A 23,362-nucleotide genomic window follows, 5' to 3' on the forward strand; every position below is an offset into this window, starting at 1 on the left:
TGAAACAAAAAAAAAAAATTTCATCTCACCTATGCGTGTGAGGTATCTATGGATAGGTCTTCAAAAATCATATTGAGGCTTCTAATTTATTTTTTGTAACCTGAATAGTTTGCAAAAGATATTCTTCCAAAGTTGTAAAATGTGTGTCCCCCTCTAACTTTTAAAGTAAAGGGCATGATAATTCTAAAAAAAATAAATGATGTACATTACTATAAAAACTACCAACAAAAATTAGTTTGCACGAGATCTAGCAAGCAGTTTTTTATACGTCATAAATGGTAAACCTTAATTTAACTTTCATTAAATCAACTAAAAAATAAATCAAAAACCTTTTGATTTCATAGAAATAAACCTTATTGCTGCTGCGGAACCCTTCATGGGCGAGTCCAACTCGCACTTGGCCGGTTTTTTTCTTATTAAATCTGAAATAGTCAATACTTTAAACGGGGAGCCAAAAGAAGAAGAAAGATAATATTTTATTGGTAATAGAATATTATTAGCATTGAAACTTATAATTAAATTTAAGGTCGAATTTCGACCATTGGGCGATCTCTAGTATACTATAAATGGGTTTACCATATCGCTATACCAGACATTTTAAAATAGGGTTACATAGAAACTCACTTTTATTCTATTTTAAGACTATATCCTTTTTTATAATGATAGTTAAACAGGCTCCACAGAAAGATAATAAGCTAACTTGTTCGAGGTGATTAAAACGAAATAAGTGTAAAATATTTTTCAGGACCACAATACCCAGGTGCTCCAGGCTCACAGGGCCACCGCCCTGGAGGTCCTGGTGGTCCCGGTGGCCCAGGTGGACCTAACGGCCCTAGTGGTGGTAGCAACAAACCAGGACCTGGTAAATATTTTACTTAACTAATATACAAAATACACGAAAATAAAAATAAGTTGCTAGAACCGATAGGCTTACGTGAGCTTTCAGTAACTTTACCCGAATTTTGTGGGGTTGCAGCCCTTATCCCCGGCCGTTGTATAAAGATATTTACCTACTTATAGGTATAAATATATAAATTTTTAGCTTTTAGATTACAATAAATAATATACTTAAATAATTAACACATGTAAAGTAATTTAATGTCTATTAAAGATTTTAAATTCCTCATATAAATATTGTTTTTCAGGACAAGGTGGTTACTATCCAGGTAATCAAGGCTCTCCAGGAGGCCCAGGTGGACCAGGTGGTCCCGGTGGCTCCGTTGGTCCTAACGGTCCCGGTGGTCCCAGCGGTCCAGGTGAACCCCAGGGTCCTAATGGAATACCGAATCAAGGGCAAACAGGTAAGCGCATTGTTCACAGCATGTCAGCTTTTACATTACTGTTCGCACTTAACGATTTTATAATTTATTTTTATAGGCACGATGAGCGTACTGTGAAACCTATGCAAGTCCATAATATATTAAATACATACATAATATTATATTCTATTCTAAAATGATTGTTATTTTACAGGTCCAGGTGGCTACAATCCAGGTGGTCCCTATCCCGGAAAACCAGGAACTTCAACTAATAATCCTTTCGGGCCATCTGGCAGCGGTACACAACAACCTAACAAACCAGGATCTCCGGGAACACAAGGTATTAATTATATAATAGTGGTTGTCAATTTAGCACGCGGACACTTGGTACTAGAGTCTAGACAGAGCCTCTAACATTCAAATACTGTCTCATGTTTTAGGTGGCCCTGGAGGTCCAGGTGGTCCTGGTGGCCCCGGAGGTCCTGCAGGACCCACGGGCCCCAGCGGTCCAGGAAGCCCTGGATATAACCCAAGTGGACCTGGTATGTATCGCTGTATTTCTTTCAAATGTCATTATTGTATGATTCATAATGTTTCATGCATACATAGTTTCCAAATCAAGTAATTGCATTTCGACAAAAAAATATTAATCTTTTTATCAAACAACAATCATGCATTGTTCAATCACTCATCCATTTGTGACTAACACGATGCCAACTTCATAGGGCATTACCCGGGCGGCTACTATCCCGGTTACCCCGGCTCACCCGGCACTCCTGGCTCACCCGGTTCTCCAGGAACACCCGGATCCCCTGGTGGACCCGGAGGCCCTGGAAGCCCCGGATACTATCCGCCACAATGTAAGAAATATCACATCGTTTAATGATTAAACTTTAATCCATGCCGTTAAAAAAGTTTCGAAATTTTGGTTTTTACACACGCCATTTGTCATTTTCATATTATTTAATTATATTTTCAAACCCCATTGGTCATTACCACCTTTTACCGGGATCGTCATTGGTCATAACTCATGCTGCACATAAATTCATAAAAATGCACGTTGATTTTAAGTATAGGAGAACACAATGAAAATATAATAATATAGAATATAATAAAAGACATTATGAAATTGGAACAAAAAAATACATCCAACAATATTTTTTCAGGGCAAGGACCACCTGGATCTCCTGGCTCTCCTGGATCTCCTGGCAGTCCTGGATCTCCCGGATCTCCCGGTACACCCGTCTCACCTAGTGGACCTAGCGGCCCCAGTGGTCCCGGAAACTACCAACCAGGGCAAACAGGTATGTGAAAAAAACAATATTTTTTACTTTAATATTATGTGTCATCATTGATCGTCTACATAATTATTATTTTGGCCTCATATTTTGATACCCAAGCGATAAATATGAACGTTGGTATGAATAATGTTTAAAGTTACACTCCTAGTGTAGCTTTGCGTATTCTGTTAATATGTTTCACTTAAAAGCTTTGTTTGTGGATAAAAATGTTTGACTATCCCTCTATCCACAATAAATAAAGTTTTAAGACAAGTCTGGATAACGACTGTATATCTACATTTATGCAATTTCAGGACCACAAACTGGCCCTAACGGTCCGAATGGTCCATCTAAACCGTCTGGACCATCTGGCAGCGGTACACAACAACCTAACAAACCAGGATCTCCAGGAACACCAGGTATTAATTATATATATATATATATATATATATATATATATATATATATATATATATATATATATATATATATATATATATATATATATATATATATATATATATATATATATATATATATATATATATATATATATATCTAAAGTAAATTTTACTCGGGATTCTTGATACTAGACAGGGCCTCTAACATTCAAATAACGTCTTATGTTTTAGGTGGACCCGGAGGTCCAGGTGGCCCCGGAGGTCCTGGAGGACCAGCGGGCCCCAGCGGTCCTGGAAGCCCTGGATATAATCCAAGTGGACCTGGTATGTATAATTGTTTATCTTTCTCAAGTGTTATTACATGTTTCATAAGAATTTTTATCCACTAACGATTTTTAATGTCAGTAAAGATTTTTTCCAAAAGAGTTCCATTTCCAAATTAACAGTCATGCATTACTCGTGAAAACATTCACTATTTGCACTCACATTCCATTTGTGACTAACACGAAGGCAACTTGGTATACTCATAGGGCAAGGTGGTTATTATCCGGGCGGCTACTATCCCGGTTACCCCGGCTCACCCGGCGCTCCTGGCTCACCCGGTTCTCCAGGAACACCCGGATCCCCTGGTGGACCCGGAGGCCCTGGAGGCCCTGGATCCTATCCACCACAATGTAAGAAATATCACAATTTATCGTTTAATCGGTGTCCAGATATCATTACACAGTTTGTTGAGTCTTATAATTATTATTAGTTACATGAAAATTATGTAAAGCAGCATATCATTAAAAGTTTTTGGAAATCTTCGCTTTTATATAAGTTTGGCTGTACTCGTATGTAACGGAATCTTTGAGCACGATTTTTACCTATGTCCAGTAGTCTAATTAATTCGAAACTTTTCATACGTATTAAGAGCCAATGAAAATGCAATAATTTGCTAAAATTGTTTTGAAAAAAAAATGTATTTTTTTATTTTTCATAAAACTATTATTTAACATAATATACTTTAATTATTAATTTGTCATTTTCATAATATTATTGCCTTAAAAGTGCTTCCTCGCCGGGAACATATTTTGCTTGTTTTAATGTAAAGTTACAGAGTCGAGCATTAATCAGTGAGGGAGGAGAACCGAGCATTACAATGCGCACCTTGTATTTTGTTATGATACAATGTGTTATATCTTGATACAATTACTTGTAATACTATGTGACAGTGAAGTCAACTTGCTATGGAATGCTCCAAGCCAATTCTATTAAATGTTACATTACACACGAATGCTCGTCAGTCAGGGAGGTATTATTGTAATGCAATGCTCAAAGACGAATCTATAATGTTACATTACACGACGAGAATGCTCCTGGTGAGGCCTGAGGGAGCACCTTAACGAAAACTATCGAGCTGTTGCCACCAACCAACTAATAAAAATTAGGCCTTTTGTGGATAATTTATACAGTATTTTTCAGAGCGAAGTAACCACTCCTCAAATACTGTAGTGCCTAAGATTTTTAAATGTCCGTATGGTTGCCCAAGCGCATACGGCATTCTCGCATCATAGTCGGCCTAGTCCAGAGGAAAGAACTAGTCAATACGTCTGGGACCAACTATGTGCTGGTTTCCTCACGATGTTTTCCTTCACCGTACGAGCGTCCGTATTATATACTTGAGATCAGAAAATGTTTCATAGATACACGCCTCCACCCAGGTTCGAACCTGCACCCTCTAGGATTGCGAACCGAAGGTCTACCCATTAGACCACGGACGCTCTCACTAATAACCATGTCGCTAATACCTAATAACGGTGTCGTAGCGTGCTGCACTCAAAGTTATTACAGTGATTATGCATTTTGATACAAAGTGGATAAGGGTATATTATGTATAGGATAAGAGAAAAAAGTTTTGTTATACTTACGGATTTGAAATAAATACACGCAATCAATATTTATTCCAGGGCAAGGAACCCCAGGATCTCCTGGATCTCCCGGGTCTCCCGGATCTCCTGGTTCTCCCGGTACACCCGGCTCACCTGGTGGACCTAGTGGCCCCAGTGGTCCCGGAAACTACCAACCAGGGCAAACAGGTATGTGAAATAAATATATTTTTGACTTTAATGTGATTGATCGTCAACATATTAATTATTTTAGCCTCATTTAGTACCCAAGCGTTAAATATAACCGCTACTAGTATGAATAATGTTTAAAAGTTACACTTCTAGTGCAGCTTTGTGTTGTATTCTGGCGTTTCTGGCGTTTCACTAAAACGCTTTATTTGTGGATAATTTTTTTTAACTGTTCTTCTATCTACAATAAAGTTTTAAAACAAGACTGGATAACAACTGTATACATTTATGAAATTTTAGGACCACAAACTGGCCCTAACGGTCCGCAAGGTCCATCTGGTCCATCTGGACCATTTGGCCCATCTGGACCGTCTAAGCCGTCTGGACCATCTGGCAGCGGTACACAACAACCTAACAAACCAGGATCTCCAGGAACACCAGGTATTAATGATAATTATTATAATAACAGAATATAAAATTCTCACAGTCACAGTGTTTTTTTAAATCAGCTAGCCGTAATGTAATACGGCGGATTATACAATTGGTCTGTGACATTGATACTAGAAATAATTTATATGGTAAAACAACGTTTGCAGGTCAGCTAGTATATTTAGTAAAATTGACACGGGTTTCTGCGTGGTTGTCATTGTAGCACGGGGACACTTGGTACTAGAAATAATGTCTTATATTTTAGGTGGCCCCGGAGGTCCTGCAGGACCAGCGGGCCCCAGTGGTCCTGGAAGCCCTGGATATAACCCAAGTGGACCTGGTATGTATATTTATTCTTCTTTCTCAAGTCTTATTATGACATTTCATAAGAATTTTTATGCAAGAATGAATTTCGATTTAAGTAAGGATTTCGTCAAAAACGGACGATTAATCACCAAATTAACAATCATGCAACATTCACTTTTCGCAGTCACAATCCATTTGTAACTAACACGAAGGTAACATCATAGGTCAAGGAGGTTATTACCCGGGCGGCTACTATCCCGGTTACCCCGGCTCATCCGGCGCTCCTGGCTCACCTGGTTCTCCAGGAACACCCGGATCCCCTGGTGGACCCGGAGGTCCTGGAGGCCCCGGATACTATCCGCCACAATGTAAGAAATATCATTGAACACCATTTGACATTTCCATATAATAATATACACGAATATAGCTCATGTTGCACATAAAGTCTTAATATTATCATAATGAAACTGTACCACTTTGATACTAAGTTGAACGAAGGAATACAACAAAAGTTGTTTTCTTTCGTTAAACTGCAATTGCAAATAAAAACCACTAACAATACACGTAACAAATTTTTTTTCAGGGCAAGGACCCCCTGGGTCTCCTGGCTCTCCTGGATCTCCCGGATCACCCGGTACCCCTGGCTCACCCGGTGGACCTGGCGGCCCCAGTGGTCCAGGAAACTACCAACCAGGGCAAACAGGTTAGGTCTACTCAGTAACTAATTTATTATTTTTGTCTTTAAATTATATTGTATCTTCATTGATGTGTGATGTAGCTTAAAATTTACGCTACTAGTACGGCTTTGTATTGTTTTCTGTTTAGTGGTTTTAGTAACAAAACTATCGTTGTTTTTAAAAACAACGATAGTTTTGGATATACATTTTTAATTATTATGTTCGTTCGTGTAATGTTAATTGAAGACATGAGTGGATGAAGTGAGTTAACTAACCTTAAAAATAAGAGCAATTACTAATTTTTTCCCTTATAATTTGCACAAACCTCATTACTTACCTACTTTATCATCTAGCTATACATAGAATTCACTTTTTTTATTTCAAATCACTGTCCCGTTCCTAAAGCCTCCATTAATACAAAAATACGTAATTGTTAGTTACCCGTTTTATCCACAGATGTCTTCAATTGACATTAAATATTATGTGTATGTGCAATTTCAGGGTCACAAACTGGTCCTAACGGTCCAAATGGTCCTTCTGTCCCATCTGGACCATCTGGCAGCGGCTCATATCAACCCAACAAACCCGGATCACCAGGAACTCCAGGTATTTGCTTTATCTATTATGAAATATAACGATAAAATTGGTTTCTGTGTGGTTGTGGTTTTAAACACGCGGACAATTCATAGGTCAAGGCCTTTAACATTCAAATAACGTCTTATGTACGTAAATAACGTCACCTCAAGTAATTGAGCTATTTCGCAGCTACCTTGTGGGGCGTCGACAAAGAGTTAAGGTAGCTAATACTGCTTCCGATTTGTCCATGATTATTGGTGGCGTCCCTCAGGGTGGTGTGCTGTCTCCCCTGATTTTTGCGCTTTTTATAAACAGCATCACCCAATCGCTATCCTCATCTTTTCACCTTTACGCTGACGACTTCCAAATTTATTGTCAGTCGTCCCCACATGACATACATACCACTATCCACAAATTAAACAGTGACCTTAACATAATTTGTAATTGGAGTAAACGCCATGGTCTCTTTATTAACCCAGCTAAGACTCAGTTAATACTCATTGGTAGTCCTGGGCTAATATCTAGGGTTGACTTCAATTGCTTACCTCAGGTGGTCGTGAATGGCGTTGTAGTTCCCTTTACTAAAGTAGTTAAAAATTTAGGAGTATACCTCGACCAAACTTTATCATGGACACAACACATTAAAGAGATCAGTAGGAAAATATACGCAACCTGGCACTCTCTATCTCGCCTACGTTACCTACTTCCCATTCCCACAAAAAATAAGATTGCTGAATCGCTGTTTCTGCCTACACTTGATTATGCAGACGCTTGTTTTGTGAATCTAACAGAGGGCCAGCTTAACAAGCTCGAGCGTTTGCAGAATCTTGCTATAAGGTTCATATTCGGCCTTCGAAAATTCGACCACATCTCCGAATACCGCGCCAAGCTTAGGTGGTTGCCTATTCGTCTTCGACGGGATGCTCGCGTACTATCTCTTGTATTTTCCATTATACACGACCCGTATTTACCTTCATATTTAAAAAATATTTTCTTATTTCGACGGGCGGATCTTAAGGATTTAAGGTCGGTGTCTAATTTGCTCTTAGAAATGCCTGTACATAACGCCAAATTCTATGGTTCCTCCTTCACTATTACTGGAATAAAACTTTGGAATGCCTTACCTAGAGATATAAAAATGACTAAAACTTTAAGTCGGTTTAAGACCTTGGTCAAGCAACACTTTCTTACTATTGCTAATAATGATAATTGCTCCACTTAAATTTCCTGGCTATCGATACAATTATTTATAATTATTATTTATATATTGATAAAATATCACAATTACATAAAAATGTTCCATACTTTGTTATAAATTATTTATGTTCGTATGTATGTATTTTAGATTAATATTTATTATGTACATGTGTATGTGTGTATTTATTTATATTATGTACTTTATTACATTTTGTATATTTAATATTATATAGTATTTGTTTATGGCACATTCACCTTATTTAATATATATGTTTCCTCTACCCGTGGTTGCCTGGAAGAAATTACTAATTAGTAATAAGGCCGCCATTGTGTTATACTTGTGTTTTAAAAAAAAATGTCTTTAAATTGTTATAATATTATGTGTGCACAATAAAGAGTATTTATCTTATCTTATCTTATGTTTTAGGTGGCCCTGGAGGTCCAGGTGGTCCTGGTGGCCCCGGAGGCCCCGCAGGACCAGCGGGCCCCAGCGGTCCTGGAAGCCCTGGATATAATCCAAGTGGACCTGGTATGTATCACTGTTCTTCTTTCCCAAGTGTTCTTACATGTTTCATTTTTTTTTTTATCCACTAATGATTTTTAATATAAGTAAAGATTTCGACGAAAAGAGTTCCATTTCCAAATTAACAATCATGCATCACTTGTAAAACATTCACTATTGGCTGGCACTCACATTCTATTTGTGACTAACACGAAGGCAACTTCATAGGGCAAGGTGTTTATTACCCGGGCGGCTACTATCCCGGTTACCCCGCCTCACCCGGCGCTCCTGGCTCACCCGGTTCTCCAGGAACACCCGGATCCCCTGGTGGACCCGGAGGTCCTGGGGACCCCGGATCCTATCCACCACAATGTAAGAAATATCATAGTCATTTAAGTACATAGCGGCCATGTCTTCCAAAGTATTCGATAATTTTGGTTTTCAAACGCATCATATTTTGTCATTTCCATAATGCAGGATTGAATATTATTATTTACCGCTAATAGTAGCGGCATTGCAATTAATTGCGCTGCAAATAAAATCTTTATAGTAGAGTAGTAGACTTTATTACATTTTGATACAAATTATCATCTCGGAAACGAGAATATATCATATTTTTTTGTAGTAACTACTTACAAAATCTAGATAAATACACGCAATCAATATTTCTTCTAGGGCAAGGAACCCCTGGATCTCCCGGATCTCCCGGATCTCCTGGATCTCCCGGATCTCCCGGTGCCCCCGGCTCACCCGGTGGACCTAGCGGCCCCAGTGGCCCCGGAAACTACCAACCAGGGCAAACAGGTTAGTAAAAAAATATAATTATTTTTTGACTTGTGTGTCTTCATTGATCCTTTACACAATTATTTTGGTCTCATTTAGAACACTTAAACAAATGAAACAAAACACAAATACGAGTGTGAATGTGAATGTTACGTAGTTGAAAACTCTTCGTGCTGATCTGAGTTGTATTATGTTAAGGCGTTTCACTTATACACATTTTTGTGAATAAAAATATTTTGCTGTCTATCAATCCCCTGTAAAATATAAACTGTTAAAGTCTATTGATCTAGATTATATGTGTTTACACTTATGCGATTTCAGAATCACAAACTGGCCCTAATGGTCCGAACGGCCCGAACGGTCCTTCTGGCCCGTCTGGACCTTCTGGCCCGTCTGGCCCATCTAGCCCATCTGGACCAATCAAACCATCTGGTCCATCATCTGGCAGCGGTTCACAACAACCTAACAGACCTGGATTACCAGGAACGCCAGGTACTAATTTTATCTAAAGAAAGTTTATAAAACAAGTTTGAAAATTAATGAAGTTTTATGTGGTTTTCGTTTGATACTGGACAAGGGTTCTAGAGGCTACATAATGTCTTATGTTTTAGGTGGCCCCGGAGGTCCAGGTGGTCCTGGTGGCCCCGGAGGTCCTGCAGGACCCGCGGGACCCAGTGGTCCTGAAAGCCCTGGATATAACCCAAGTGGACCTGGTATGTATCGCTGTATTTCTTTTAAAAGTTTTATTACATATTTCATAGCTAGTTCAACAAAGGAATTTAAACAATAAATCAAACTAACAAATCATACTTTACACTTAGCAACATTTGCTATCCGCACTCACAATCCATTTGTGACTAACACGAAGGCAACTTCATAGGGCAAGGTGGTTATTACCCGGGCGGCTACTATCCCGGTTACCCCGGCTCACCCGGCGCTCCTGGCTCACCCGGTTCTCCAGGAACACCTGGTGGACCCGGAGGTCCTGGAGGCCCCGGATACTATCCGCCACAATGTAAGAAACTTCATTCACATTCAGTTAACTTGGGGATCATTGTCAAAAGTTAGCACATCGCAGCCATGTCGTTAAAAGTCGTGCAGTTCTTAATCTTGGTTTTACATACGGACATCATTAATAATGTCCACATTACATGAACATTTTTGCACCCTATTAGCGGGATGGGCATTGGTCTTGCTACACGTAGTATAGTCATAACGATCACTCCAAAACCATGAACACAAAACTACATAAAAGCATAACATTAAAAGTGTTCAGCAATATTGTTTTTTTTTAATATATAATTTGTTATTTCCATATCGTCTAAACAAATATTTTCAACCTATAGCGACCTACCAACAAACTAATGACCATGTCGCTAATAGTAGCGTATTGCATTTAGAGTTGTTACAGTAATGCATTTTGATACAAAGTGCATTATGTATAATATGATAAGAGATTATGTATATGATAAGAGAAAGAAAAAGTTTTGTTATACTTACGAATTTGAAATAAATACACGCATTCAATATTTATTCTAGGGCAAGGAACCCCTGGATCTCCTGGATCTCCCGGTACCCCCAGCTCACCTGGTGGACCTAGCAGCCCCAGTGGCCCCGGAAACTACCAACCAGGGCAAACAGGTATGCGAAAAAAATATTTTTGACTTTAATAATATGTGATTTGTCTTTATTGATCGTCTACATAATATTTATTTTGGCCTCATTTAGTACCCAAATAAATGAGTTAAATACAAACGCGGGTATGAATATGCTACTTACTTTAAAAGTCACACACCTAGTACATCTTTACGTTGTATTCTGTTAAGGCGTTTCAATTAAGCGATGAGTAATAATGGCCTAGGATATAGAATATGAAAACGTTAGGTTGTCTATTTTGTTCCTGTCACAACACTTGGGTAGACAGGTAAATCGATACTAGTACCGGTCCGGTATTCTACGGGCTTCATACTTTCAATTGGTATGGAATTTGTCTATTAACCAAACCAGAAAAATGTATTTTTTTTTGTTTTTTTTTATTTTTTATTCTGGACTGAAATTTTTTAGGCAACCCACTTGCAATTAATTTATTGAAATACGTAATTGAATATAAAATACTTTTCATCCATTAACCAGCTCGTTGAAGGTCCTTCTATGAATTAATCCTAGGCCATAAATAATAATGTTTAACTGTCCTTTTATCCAATATAAATAAAATTTTAAAACAAGTATATACACTGACTGTATACACTTATACAATTTCAGGACCACAAACCGGCCCTAGCGGTCCGAATGGTCCATCTGGTCCATTTGGACCATCTGGACCATCTAAACCGTCTGGACCATCTGGCAGCGGTACACAACAACCTAACAAACCAGGATCTCCAGGAACACCAGGTATTGAACTATATTATCTAAAGGAAATATTAAACAGGTTTCTGCGTGGTTGTCATTTTAGCATGCAGACACTAGATACTCGTACTAGACAGGGCCTAATATTACAACTAACAAACATAAAAATAACGTCTTGTGTTTAAGGTGGCCCCGGTGGTCCAGGTGGTCCTGGTGGCCCCGGAGGTCCTGCAGGTCCCGCGGGCCCCAGCGGTCCTGGGAGCCCTGGATATAACCCAAGTGGACCTGGTATGTATTGCTGTATTTCTTTTAAAAGTTTTATTACACATTTCATAGCTAGTTCAACAAAGGGGCTTAAACAATCAATCAAAGTAACAAATCATACATTACTTGTGGCAACATTCACTGTTCGAATTTACAATCCATTTGTGACTAACACGAAGGCAATATCATAGGACAAGGTGGTTATTACCCGGGCGGCTACTATCCCGGTTACCCCGGCTCACCCGGTGCTCCTGGCTCACCCGGTTCTTCAGGAACACCCGGATCCCCTGGTGGACCCGCAGGCCCTGGAGGCCCTGGAGGCCCCGGATACTATCCGCCTCAATGTAAGAAACTTCATTCACATTTAGTTTACTTGGGGATCATTGTTAAAATTTAACACATCGCAGCCATGTCGTTAAAAGTGTTCTTAATGTTGGTTTTACATACGGACATCATTAATTATTTCCAAATTACATGAACATTTTTGCGCCCTATTAACTGGATGGGCATTGGTTGTGCTGCACATATTATAGTCATAACGATCCCTTCATGAACAAAAACTACATAGCAGCATTACATTAAAAGTGTTCAGCAATGTTGGTTTTTTAACATATAATTTATCATTTTCACATTGTCTAAACGAATATTTTCGAGCTTTTGCAACCAACCAACCAACTGATGACGATGTCGCTAATAGTAGCGTACTGCAATACACGCCATTAATATTTCTTCCAGGGCAAGGAACCCCTGGATCTTCTGGATCACCCGGGTCTCCCGGATCTCCCGGATCTCCCGGATCTCCTGGTACACCCGGCTCACCTGGTGGACCTAGCGGCCCCAGTGGTCCCGGAAACTACCAACCAGGGCAAACAGGTATGCGAAAAAAATATTTTTGACTTTAATAATATGATATTGTGTCTTCATTCATTGATCGTCTACATAATATTTATTTAGGCCTCATTTAGTACCCAAATAAATGAGTTAAATACAAACGTGGGAGAGCCATGCTTCGGCACGAATGGGCCGGCTCGACCGAAGAAATACCACGTTCTCACAGAAAACCGGCGTGAAACAGCACTTGCGCTGTGTTTCGTCGAGTGAGTGAGTTTACCGGAGGCCCAATCCCCTACCCTATTCCCCTCTCTTCCCTCCCCTATTCCCTTCTCTTCCTTACTATATTAACCTATTCCCTCTTAAAAGGCCGGCAACGCACTTGCAGCTCTTCTGATGCTGCGAGTGTCCATGGGCGACGGAAGTTGCTTTCCATCAGGTGACCCGTTTGCTCGTTTGCCCCCTTATTTCATAAAAAAAAAAAAAAACGCGCGCGCGGATATGAATATGATACTTACTTTAAAAGTCACATACTACTGTACGTCTAGTGCATCTTTGCGTCGTATTCTGTTTAGGCGTTTCAATTAAACGATGAGTAATTAATGTTTAACTGTCCTTGTATCCACAAAAAATAAAATTAAAAACAAGTCTAGATACCGACTGTATACACTTATGCAATTTCAGAGCCACAAACCGGTCCGAATGTTCCATCTGGCCCATCTGGCCCATCTAGCCCATCTGGACCTTCTAAACCGTCTGGACCATCTGACAGCGGTACACAACAACCTAACAAACCAGGATCTCCAGGAACACCAGGTATTCAATTTTATTATCTTAAGGAAAAATGAAACGTGTTTCGGCGTGGTTGTCATTTTAGCACGCGGAAACTATTTACTAAGCGCCTACAACCTATAATATTACAAGTTACAACTTACAAACATAAAAATAACGTCTCTGTATTTTAGGTGGCCCCGGTGGTCCAGGTGGTCCTGGTGGCCCCGGAGGTCCTGCAGGACCCGCGGGCCCCAGCGGTCCTGGAATCCCTGGATATAACCCAAGTGAACCTGGTATGTATCGCTGTATTTCTTCTTAGTATTTTATAACATATGCTTGTTCATCAAAGGAGTTTGAACAATAAATCAAAATAATAACAATCATACATTACACGTGGCAACATTTGCTATTCGCTCTCACAATCCATTTGTGACTAACACGAAGGCAACTTCATAGGGGAAGGTGGTTATTATCCGGGCGGCTACTATCCCGGTTACCCCGGCTCACCCGGCTCTCCTGGCTCACCCGGTTCTCCAGGAACACCCGGATCCCCTGGTGGACCCGGAGGCCCTGGAGGCCCCGGATACTATCCGCCACAATGTAAGAAACTTAATTCACATTCAGTTAACTTAGGGATCATTGTTATCAATTACATCATAGACCATAGTTAGCACATCGCAGCCATGTCGTTAAGAGTGTTCGTCAATCTTGGTTTTACATCATTAATAATTTACATATTACATGAAGATTTTTGCGCCCTATTAGCGGGATGGGCATTGGCCGTGCTTGACATAATAAGTATTTTACTCATAAAGATCAATCTAAAAACATGAACAAGAAACCGCTTCGAGAAAGGTATGGTACGGACGCGGCCGCATCTTTAACATGATCCCCTGGTGGAACCTAAATATTGTATGCTTTTTTTCCATATTATACCACTAAATACTACTACGCGCACATCAAAGTATTTTTCATTTTCACGTTTCACATACAAAACTCTCTGATAATGTAGTACGAAACTTACAGCCGACCAATTTTTACTTATAGCTAATGAAATGGAAATTACGGCGAATATATAAAAAAGACGTTTTTAATTTACAATATTTTTATAAAATAAACATAAAGTATATTTTCTTCAGGGCAAGGTACCCCTGGAAGTCCTGGATCACCCGGAACTCCTGGATCACCCGGAGCTCCCGGCTCCGCCGGAACTCCTGGTTCCCCCGGTTCCCCTGGCTCACCCGGTGGACCTGGTGGCACTGGTGGTCCTACTTACCCTAGTGGTCCTGGAAACAAACCAGGTCAAACAGGTAAACTTTTATTATTCTATTCATAAAATGTTCCAATCTAACATCTTTATTCAAATGTTAAAATATTACACAGCCACATAAAAACCAAAAAAAATCCAAAAAGAAGCACAAAAGAAAACATTAGTTAAGTGACTCGAAGTTCACCTAGACAGCCAGTCTATATCTATCTATATTAATAGAAAAATGGATTTTCAATTGTGTTAGTAACGCTAAAACTCGAAAACGGCTGAACGGATTGGGCTAATTTTAGTCTTAAAAATATATTCGTAGAAGTCCAGGGAAGGTTTTAAAGTGACACGAAGTTCACCGGGACGGCTAGTCTTATATATAAAATTCTCGTGTCACAATGTTAGTTACCATACTCCTCCGAAACGGCTTTACTGATTTTTACCAAATTTTATATTATGCATATGCAGTAGGTCTGAGAATCGGCTACTGAGTACTTTTTATATTGATAAGTGCATTTTTGAAGAAATAATAGTAAATTATTACAAGTCGAGACTGACGGCGACCATTGTTTGTGCGACGGGTTAAAAACCTTCCCTGGACTCCAAGGATTATTTTAAGACTAAAATTAGCAGAATCGGTTCAACCGTTATCGAGTTTTTGCGTTACTAACACAATTGCAATTCCATTCACTTATATTTTAACACATGTTGTTTTTTTTTAGATTCCCATGGAGGCCCTAGCGTTCCCAATGGTCCATCTGGTCCAGGTACCGGTCCTAATAATCAAGTAAATCCAGGATTACCAGGAGCTCCAGGTATGAATTAAAAATGTAGAATCCGACTTTAGTTACAATACCTTAGTGATTAATAATAATTTTACTTTAAATGCTTATTCAAATTATTTAAATGATGTCTAATGTTCAGGTGGACCTGGTGGTTCAGGTGGCCAAGGAGGCCCAGGTGGTCCCGGAGGACCAACTGGTCCTAATGGTCCAGGTAGCAACGGATACTACCCAGGTAAATATATTGCCTACTTATACGATAAACTAAATAGTACTAGTAAGTTAAGATACATCAAACTAATTTAAAAAATTGCTAGAGCTCAATCTCGTACTTGAGCAGTGCCACAAGAGATGCCATAAAAAATCTCAACCTAATGTTTTTTTATCACAGGAACAAATCCTACGAAACCAGAGCAACCATGTAATACCGGAACACCAGGACAACCTGGACAACCAGGTTTACCAGGACAGCCGGGTACACCAGGACAGCCAGGAAAACCAGGACAGACTGGACAGCCCGGATACCCTGGACCTACAGGATACCCTAACCAACCTGGACAAACAGGACAGCCAGGACAACCAGGACCACAGGGACAACCTGGACAACCAGGTTTACCAGGACAGCCGGGTACACCAGGACAGCCAGGAAAACCAGGACAGACTGGACAGCCCGGATACCCTGGACCTACAGGATACCCTAACCAACCTGGACAAACAGGACAGCCAGGACAACCAGGACCACAGGGACAACCTGGACAACCAGGTTTACCAGGACAGCCGGGTACACCAGGACAGCCAGGAAAACCAGGACAGACTGGACATCCCGGATACCCTGGACCTACAGGATACCCTAACCAACCTGGACAAACAGGACAGCCAGGACAGCCAGGACCACAGGGACAACCTGGACAACCAGGTTTACCAGGACAGCCGGGTACACCAGGACAGCCAGGAAAACCAGGACAGACTGGACAGCCCGGATACCCTGGACCTACAGGATACCCTAACCAACCTGGACAAACAGGACAGCCAGGACAACCAGGACCACAGGGACAACCTGGACAACCAGGTTTACCAGGACAGCCGGGTACACCAGGACAGCCAGGAAAACCAGGACAGACTGGACAGCCCGGATACCCTGGACCTACAGGATACCCTAATCAACCTGGACAAACAGGACAGACAGGACAACCAGGACCACAGGGACAACCTGGACAACCAGGTTTACCAGGACAGCCGGGTACACCAGGACAGCCAGGAAAACCAGGACAGACTGGACAGCCCGGATACCCTGGACCTACAGGATACCCTAATCAACCTGGACAAACAGGACAGCCAGGACAACCAGGACCACAGGGACAACCTGGACAACCAGGTTTACCAGGACAGCCGGGTACGACAGGACAGCCAGGAAAACCAGGACAGACTGGACAGCCCGGATACCCTGGACCTACAGGATACCCTAATCAACCTGGACAAACAGGACAGCCAGGACAACCAGGACCACAGGGACAACCTGGACAACCAGGTTTACCAGGACAGCCGGGTACATCAGGACAGCCAGGAAAACCAGGACAGACTGGACAGCCCGGATACCCTGGACCTACAGGATACCCTAATCAACCTGGACAAACAGGACAGCCAGGACAACCAGGACCACAGGGACAACCTGGACAACCAGGTTTACCAGGACAGCCGGGTACACCAGGACAGCCAGGAAAACCAGGACAGACTGGACAGCCCGGATACCCTGGACCTACAGGATACCCTAATCAACCTGGACAAACAGGACAGCCAGGACAACCAGGACCACAGGGACAACCTGGACAACCAGGTTTACCAGAACAGCCGGGTACACCAGGACAGCCAGGAAAACCAGGACAGACTGGACAGCCCGGATACCCTGGACCTACAGGATACCCTAATCAACCTGGACAAACAGGACAGCCAGGACAACCAGGACCACAGGGACAACCTGGACAACCAGGTTTACCAGGACAGCCGGGTACACCAGGACAGCCAGGAAAACCAGGACAGACTGGACAGCCCGGATACCCTGGACCTACAGGATACCCTAATCAACCTGGACAAACAGGACAGCCAGGACAACCAGGACCACAGGGACAACCTGGACAACCAGGTTTACCAGGACAGCCGGGTACACCAGGACAGCCAGGAAAACCAGGACAGACTGGACAGCCCGGATACCCTGGACCTACAGGATACCCTAATCAACCTGGACAAACAGGACAGCCAGGACAACCAGGACCACAGGGACAACCTGGACAACCAGGTTTACCAGGACAGCCGGGTATACCAGGACAGCCAGGAAAACCAGGACAGACTGGACAGCCCGGATACCCTGGACCTACAGGATACCCTAATCAACCTGGACAAACAGGACAGCCAGGACAACCAGGACCACAGGGACAACCTGGACAACCAGGTTTACCAGGACAGCCGGGTACACCAGGACAGCCAGGAAAACCAGCACAGACTGGACAGCCTGGATACCCTGGACCTACAGGATACCCTATTCAACCGGGACAACAAGGACAGCCTGGACCACAGAGACCAGCAGGACAACCGGGACCTCAAGGCCCCGCAGGACAAGCTGGACAGCCAGGATACCCTAACCAACCCGGACAACCAGGACAAACAGGACCACAGGGACCATCAGGACAACCTGGACCACAAGGCCCTGCAGGACAGCCAGGACAGCCAGGAAAACCTGGCCTAGGAGGTCAACCAGGACAGCCAGGATACCCTAATCAACCCGGACAACCAGGACAACCGGGACCACAGGGACCAGCAGGTCAACCTGGACCACAAGGCCCTGTAGGCGAACCTGGCCAGCCAGGATACCCTGGACCTTCAGGAAACCCTAATCAACCCGGACAAACAGGACAGCCAGGACCACAGGGACCAGCAGGAAAACCAGGACCACAGGGACCAGCAGGACAACCAGGACCACAAGGCCCCGCAGGACAACCAGGATACCCTGGGCCAAACGGTACGTTGACTGTCTGTTTTTAATTTTTGTATTCATAGGTTTTTTTTAACTTGTAACCTTTTTTTTTTGCAGCATGTTTGTTTTTGCCACGGTGATTTCATTTAGGATTTGCTTACATTTTGGGATTGAATTTACATATTTACAAATACAACTTTTTTATTTACAAAAACAAGTGCTTTAATTTACATATTTATGTAAATTAAAGCACTCTCTCTTCTTTTATTCTCGGAACCCAATAGGTCGGATATTCACCACGTTCCACCATCGGAAACTTAAACCATCATTATTCTTGAAATAGTAATTACAACAATAACTGGTTATTTTATTACAGGTCCTGATTCGCAACCGGCTGGCACGGGTGTGCAACCTCCCGTGTACGTACCCCCAGGTCAAATGCCACCGTTCCCGATATACGTGATGCCGTTCCCCCTCCCGATAGTACCGAGCCCCACCTCATGTCCCTGTTACCTGGTGAATCCCGGACAGAACGGGACCGACAGCCAGCAACCAGGCCCCCAGAACCAGCCGACCGCCGTGGCCTCGTACAACCCGGGCTACACCCCATTCGGAATACTCGGCTACATTCCCGTGCTATTCGTGCCCTTCTGCCCCGGCAACAGGACGGAGGCGAACACGGTGCAGCAGAGCTTCCCCGAGGCCGTCTCCGTGCCATACAACTGCGCCCAGTGCCAGGCCCGCAACAACGACATCTACCAGTACTTCAACAGAATAAATGGCGGCAGAAGCATCAGCTTCAAAGACTTCCAGGAGATAACGACGCTGCCCCAACTCGAGAACGTCCTCAAGAACGAGATCAAACCGCCCCGAAAGACTCTGAGGAGGATACGGGTACATCCCCGCGTGGCGGACGAGATAGTGACTGCCGCGAGAGCAGACACCAAAAAGAGCGAAAAGAAGAACGAAAACGAGAAAAGATAGTGTTCATTAGCGAATTAAAGGTGTGGAAAACAATTTTGAGAACGTCTGACACGAAATCTTGGACGAGTTCGAAATTGTGCGCTTGAGACTTGATAATTTAATATTTATTTTGATATTGTATAAAATAGTACTAAAATTGAGTTGAAAAACAACGTGTTGTTACAGCGAAATCGAAACATTTTTGTATTTTTAATACATTTTACATGTAAATAAACGAATATATAATTTTTAAGACTTTTAATCCCCATTTTTACGGCCTTATTAGCAGAAAGTAGCAAAAATCCATACTAATATTATAAATGCGAAAGTGTGTCTGTCTGTCTGTCCGTCTGTCTGTCTGTCTGTCTGTCTGTCTGTTACCTCTTCACGCTTAAACCACTGAACCGATTTTGCTGAAATTTGGCATGGAGATACCTTGAGTCCCGGGAAAGGACATGGGATAGTTTTTATCCGGAAAAATGTACGGTTCCGGCGCGATAAACAAATTTTGGCGCAACGGAGTTGCGGACGTCTTCTAGTATGTTATATTTTTAACCATGACGATCACCATCACAATGCGTTTTTGATCACAATAGAGTCAATTAAAACTACGTAAAAAATACAAAGTGACATTTTAGTGGTTGTTTTCCCGCAGCAGAACGATTTAAGTACCTATAGTAATTAGTAGTAAGTACTATAGAATCATGCATGTTATTTTTTGAAAATAAAAAATATTTTGTATGACGTACTATGGCAACTTTATGCCGATAGGCGCGAGCGGCTATGAACCGGCCGAATTTTATTTATGATTTGAACAAATAAAAACTTCATAAATCTATTATTGTACTACTAAGATAGAATCATTTTAATGCGGGAAAACAACCACGCAGTATGAAAAACATATTGTAGGCAAAACCTTACGGGCCTTACGGCCGCAATCAGAGACGTCTGACGATTAATGATTTAATTTAATGAAGAGTTTGACAGATAATGTGTGGGGACATGTCAAAATCTTCATTTAATTACAGTTAAGTAATTAATGTTCGTCTCTGTATATGTGGCAGTTAACGACAGAACTTTGCAAACAGCCAACACTATAGTGACAAATATATTTGTCACTTTTCTGTCTCTATCATTTACGTAGGAATATAACTACCTGTTTCCACCAGGCCACCGGATTTGCGTACCAGCAGACCAGACAGTTATTTTACCTCTTAATCCTTTGGCAGGCAGGCTATTTTATACCGACGACATAAAGTAAAGTAATAGCTCTTATAGGAGTTATAAGGTCACAGCACACAATATCAACTCGGAAAGGGATCGTCACCGTATCGCCTTTCGCCTCGCCGTCAACCAGGCGTCAACCTAACGTATGCACGTATTACCAAAGTGGGAGTTTCATACAAACAATATTGAACGGCTCGAGAACCTATAGATAGATACTCCGAAGTCATTACAACCATGGGGGGGTACCGGGGGGGCGGGGGCAGGGGGGGGGGCAGCTTCCCTGGATCATGTTGACGTCCCTACTAAGTATATTATCTAGTACTTTTATCTATAAAATTCAAAAATAACTAATTTTTGCCATTTGTTTGCAATAAGTACAATATTTTTACAACTAAAAATTATAAATTTATATTCTTTATAAAGGACGACAGTGGACGACTATAGGTTGATATGATGATGATGATGATGATGATTCTTTATAAACACCTAGCTTATAAAAAATCTGATTTGCCCCCCCCTGGCCCAGAACCTGGGTAATTTGCCACCCCTGGTCCAGAACCTGGGTATTTTGCCCCCCCCCCCCCCCCCCCCCCTGGCCCAGAACCTGGGTACGCCCATGATTACAACTTTAAATGAGTTACACCAGGCTTTTTCAATAAGCAATGCAGATTGTTGACAGTTATAAAATATATCGTTGACTCATTAATTACGACTTACTATTAAATAAAAACAACTTCATAACAATGAGTAATAAATGAAATCGAAGTCATAATTCTTAAGATTAGAGATCCTTTTGTGGTAGCAAAACCTTCGCAACGACTGCGCCATGCATACATTAGTGATTTTATTTGGGATCTATTAATAGCGGTTCCGTAATTCTAGGTCCTTAATTCCGTATTCTAAATACCTAGCATATAAACATAATATGCTAGGTATTTACAATACGAATATAATAATAAAAACAATAATATTATGAATTTGTATCTTCAAAGATTTGAATTTGCAAATATTCAATAATTATGATACAATTGGGAAGGAATTCGGTCTTCTACTCATATAAGATTCCGGCTACTACTAAATAAATTACTACTACTTTAAAGATGTTTCCTTTTAGTAATTAAAGCTTTTCCTATTCTGTCAAAAGCAGAGCTATATTCTAAGGAAAAACAGTTATGTCATACTACAATACTGCTAATAGCAGTATTGTAGCAGTCTGCTATTAAGGTCGGCGAAGTGTTTGTTTAAAAGTAACGTATGACCATGACTCACATGTGTTTTCACGGGTCACCGGCGTTGTTTCCCGCCTTAACGCCGTGCGACGTACATTACAATAACATGTTTGTCCTACATCTATGTGTCCTAACTTCAACGATAGTAATAATAAAACAAAACTAAGAGTGCAGCTGGCTGTATGATATCTCAACAATAAGAGTAAAATATATAGGTATCATGCCTCCGTGTTCTAGTGGTTCAGAGCACGGTTCAGAGCGTGGCTCTTGACTCGGAGGTCGTGGGTTCGATTCCCTTGTTGGAAACATGGTAACAACATTAAACATGATGTCTCGCCAGTCGTATCGACGTCTTCCGTCCCACTGTGTTATAACGTATGAGAGTAGGAATAGAGAATGCTCTTGTGTACTGCACACACACTTGGGCACTATAAAATTACTCCTGCATAACTGGCTTGGTTTCAATGAAACCAGCTACCGCCACTAAAACCGGTGTGGGAGTTATGTATTAATGTATAGGCACAGAATATATTATATTAGTGTATAGGTCTCAGCCATCAGGTAAAAATAACTTTACGTCTGTGTGTGATTCTGAGTTTAAGAATATAAAGGTTTGTTTTTAGTTAGTCCGAAATTTAACGTACGTCTACATACTAACAACAGTATTAAAACTAAAGTAGCTATTGCCATATCATCATCACTTTTCAGTATCAAAAGACCTCTAAGATATAGGGGACACCGGACGCTATGTTTGCTACGCATGAAGCTAATATACAGTGTGTAACAAAAATAAGTGATAATACTTTACGGTGTGTACGTGTTCCTTGTAGAGAGTTCACTGTGAAAGTAGCAGCGCTGAAAGACGAAAAATTTTTTTCACTTTTGTATGGGCAAGGGCCCGAGCGTCACGAGTTTCCCCATACAAAAGTGAAAAAAATTTTTGGTCTTTTAGCGCTGCTACTTTCACAGTGAAATCTCTACAAGGAACACGTACACACCCTAAAGTATTATCACTTATTTTTGTTATAACCCTGTAGAGCTTCATGATGCTACGCTACAAATTCTTTGCTCTACTAAATTTTAGCGCTGAAATAACTTTCCTTATAGGTACTAAATATGCTGTCGACTGTCGTTCACGTTGGAAATATTACTTCAATTAACTACTTAGTTCTTAAATCTAAGTTAATTAAATAGGTTATTATGGGTATAGGAAAATTTACATAAACCCCACACAATTTTGTTACACTCTT

At 41.3% G+C, this 23,362-nt stretch overlaps 1 protein-coding gene and 2 long non-coding RNA genes across 6 annotated transcripts in view; 1 reads left to right on the forward strand and 2 right to left on the reverse strand.

Moving 5' to 3' along the window:
• The window catches only part of LOC121731389 (collagen alpha-5(IV) chain-like), a 72,079-nt gene extending 52,175 nt beyond the window's left edge, over positions 1-19,904 (forward strand). For 2 of the 4 annotated variants that reach the window (XM_042120793.1, XM_042120792.1), the window contains 25 exons: positions 1,700-1,749; positions 5,733-5,766; positions 5,957-6,100; positions 6,316-6,435; positions 6,911-7,015; positions 8,610-8,711; positions 8,913-9,056; positions 9,360-9,488; positions 9,789-9,959; positions 10,079-10,180; positions 10,348-10,482; positions 11,007-11,108; positions 11,730-11,861; positions 12,003-12,104; positions 12,272-12,424; positions 12,816-12,953; positions 13,596-13,727; positions 13,877-13,978; positions 14,825-14,995; positions 15,666-15,758; positions 15,868-15,960; positions 16,117-17,559; positions 17,614-18,171; positions 18,226-18,738; positions 19,070-19,904. In XM_042120793.1, coding sequence (XP_041976727.1) covers positions 1,700-1,749; positions 5,733-5,766; positions 5,957-6,100; positions 6,316-6,435; positions 6,911-7,015; positions 8,610-8,711; positions 8,913-9,056; positions 9,360-9,488; positions 9,789-9,959; positions 10,079-10,180; positions 10,348-10,482; positions 11,007-11,108; positions 11,730-11,861; positions 12,003-12,104; positions 12,272-12,424; positions 12,816-12,953; positions 13,596-13,727; positions 13,877-13,978; positions 14,825-14,995; positions 15,666-15,758; positions 15,868-15,960; positions 16,117-17,559; positions 17,614-18,171; positions 18,226-18,738; positions 19,070-19,677 — 5,576 coding nt within the window. In that variant the 3' untranslated portion in view covers positions 19,678-19,904. Of the gene's footprint in view, positions 1-745; positions 863-1,145; positions 1,302-1,473; positions 1,600-1,699; positions 1,802-3,470; positions 3,615-4,889; positions 5,019-5,297; positions 5,439-5,691; positions 5,767-5,956; positions 6,101-6,315; positions 6,436-6,910; positions 7,016-8,609; positions 8,712-8,912; positions 9,057-9,359; positions 9,489-9,788; positions 9,960-10,078; positions 10,181-10,347; positions 10,483-11,006; positions 11,109-11,729; positions 11,862-12,002; positions 12,105-12,271; positions 12,425-12,815; positions 12,954-13,595; positions 13,728-13,876; positions 13,979-14,824; positions 14,996-15,665; positions 15,759-15,867; positions 15,961-16,116; positions 17,560-17,613; positions 18,172-18,225; positions 18,739-19,069 lie in introns of all 4 variants that reach the window. The other 2 variants (XM_042120790.1, XM_042120791.1) reach the window with 2 other exon arrangements.
• Positions 1,732-3,597, reverse strand: LOC121731391. Its single transcript, XR_006036227.1, has 3 exons — positions 3,558-3,597; positions 2,063-2,089; positions 1,732-1,741 (listed from the first exon to the last, which is right to left on the reverse strand). It is a non-coding gene; the product is annotated as an uncharacterized LOC121731391 (long non-coding RNA).
• LOC121731390 lies at positions 10,434-14,260 on the reverse strand. The gene is made up of 3 exons (XR_006036226.1): positions 14,229-14,260; positions 12,359-12,385; positions 10,434-10,452 (listed from the first exon to the last, which is right to left on the reverse strand). It is a non-coding gene; the product is annotated as an uncharacterized LOC121731390 (long non-coding RNA).
• Positions 19,905-23,362: the final 3,458 nt, after the last annotated feature.

This window comes from Aricia agestis, chromosome 10 (genome assembly GCF_905147365.1).
Source record: "Aricia agestis chromosome 10, ilAriAges1.1, whole genome shotgun sequence".
Lineage (NCBI taxonomy): Eukaryota > Metazoa > Arthropoda > Insecta > Lepidoptera > Lycaenidae > Aricia > Aricia agestis.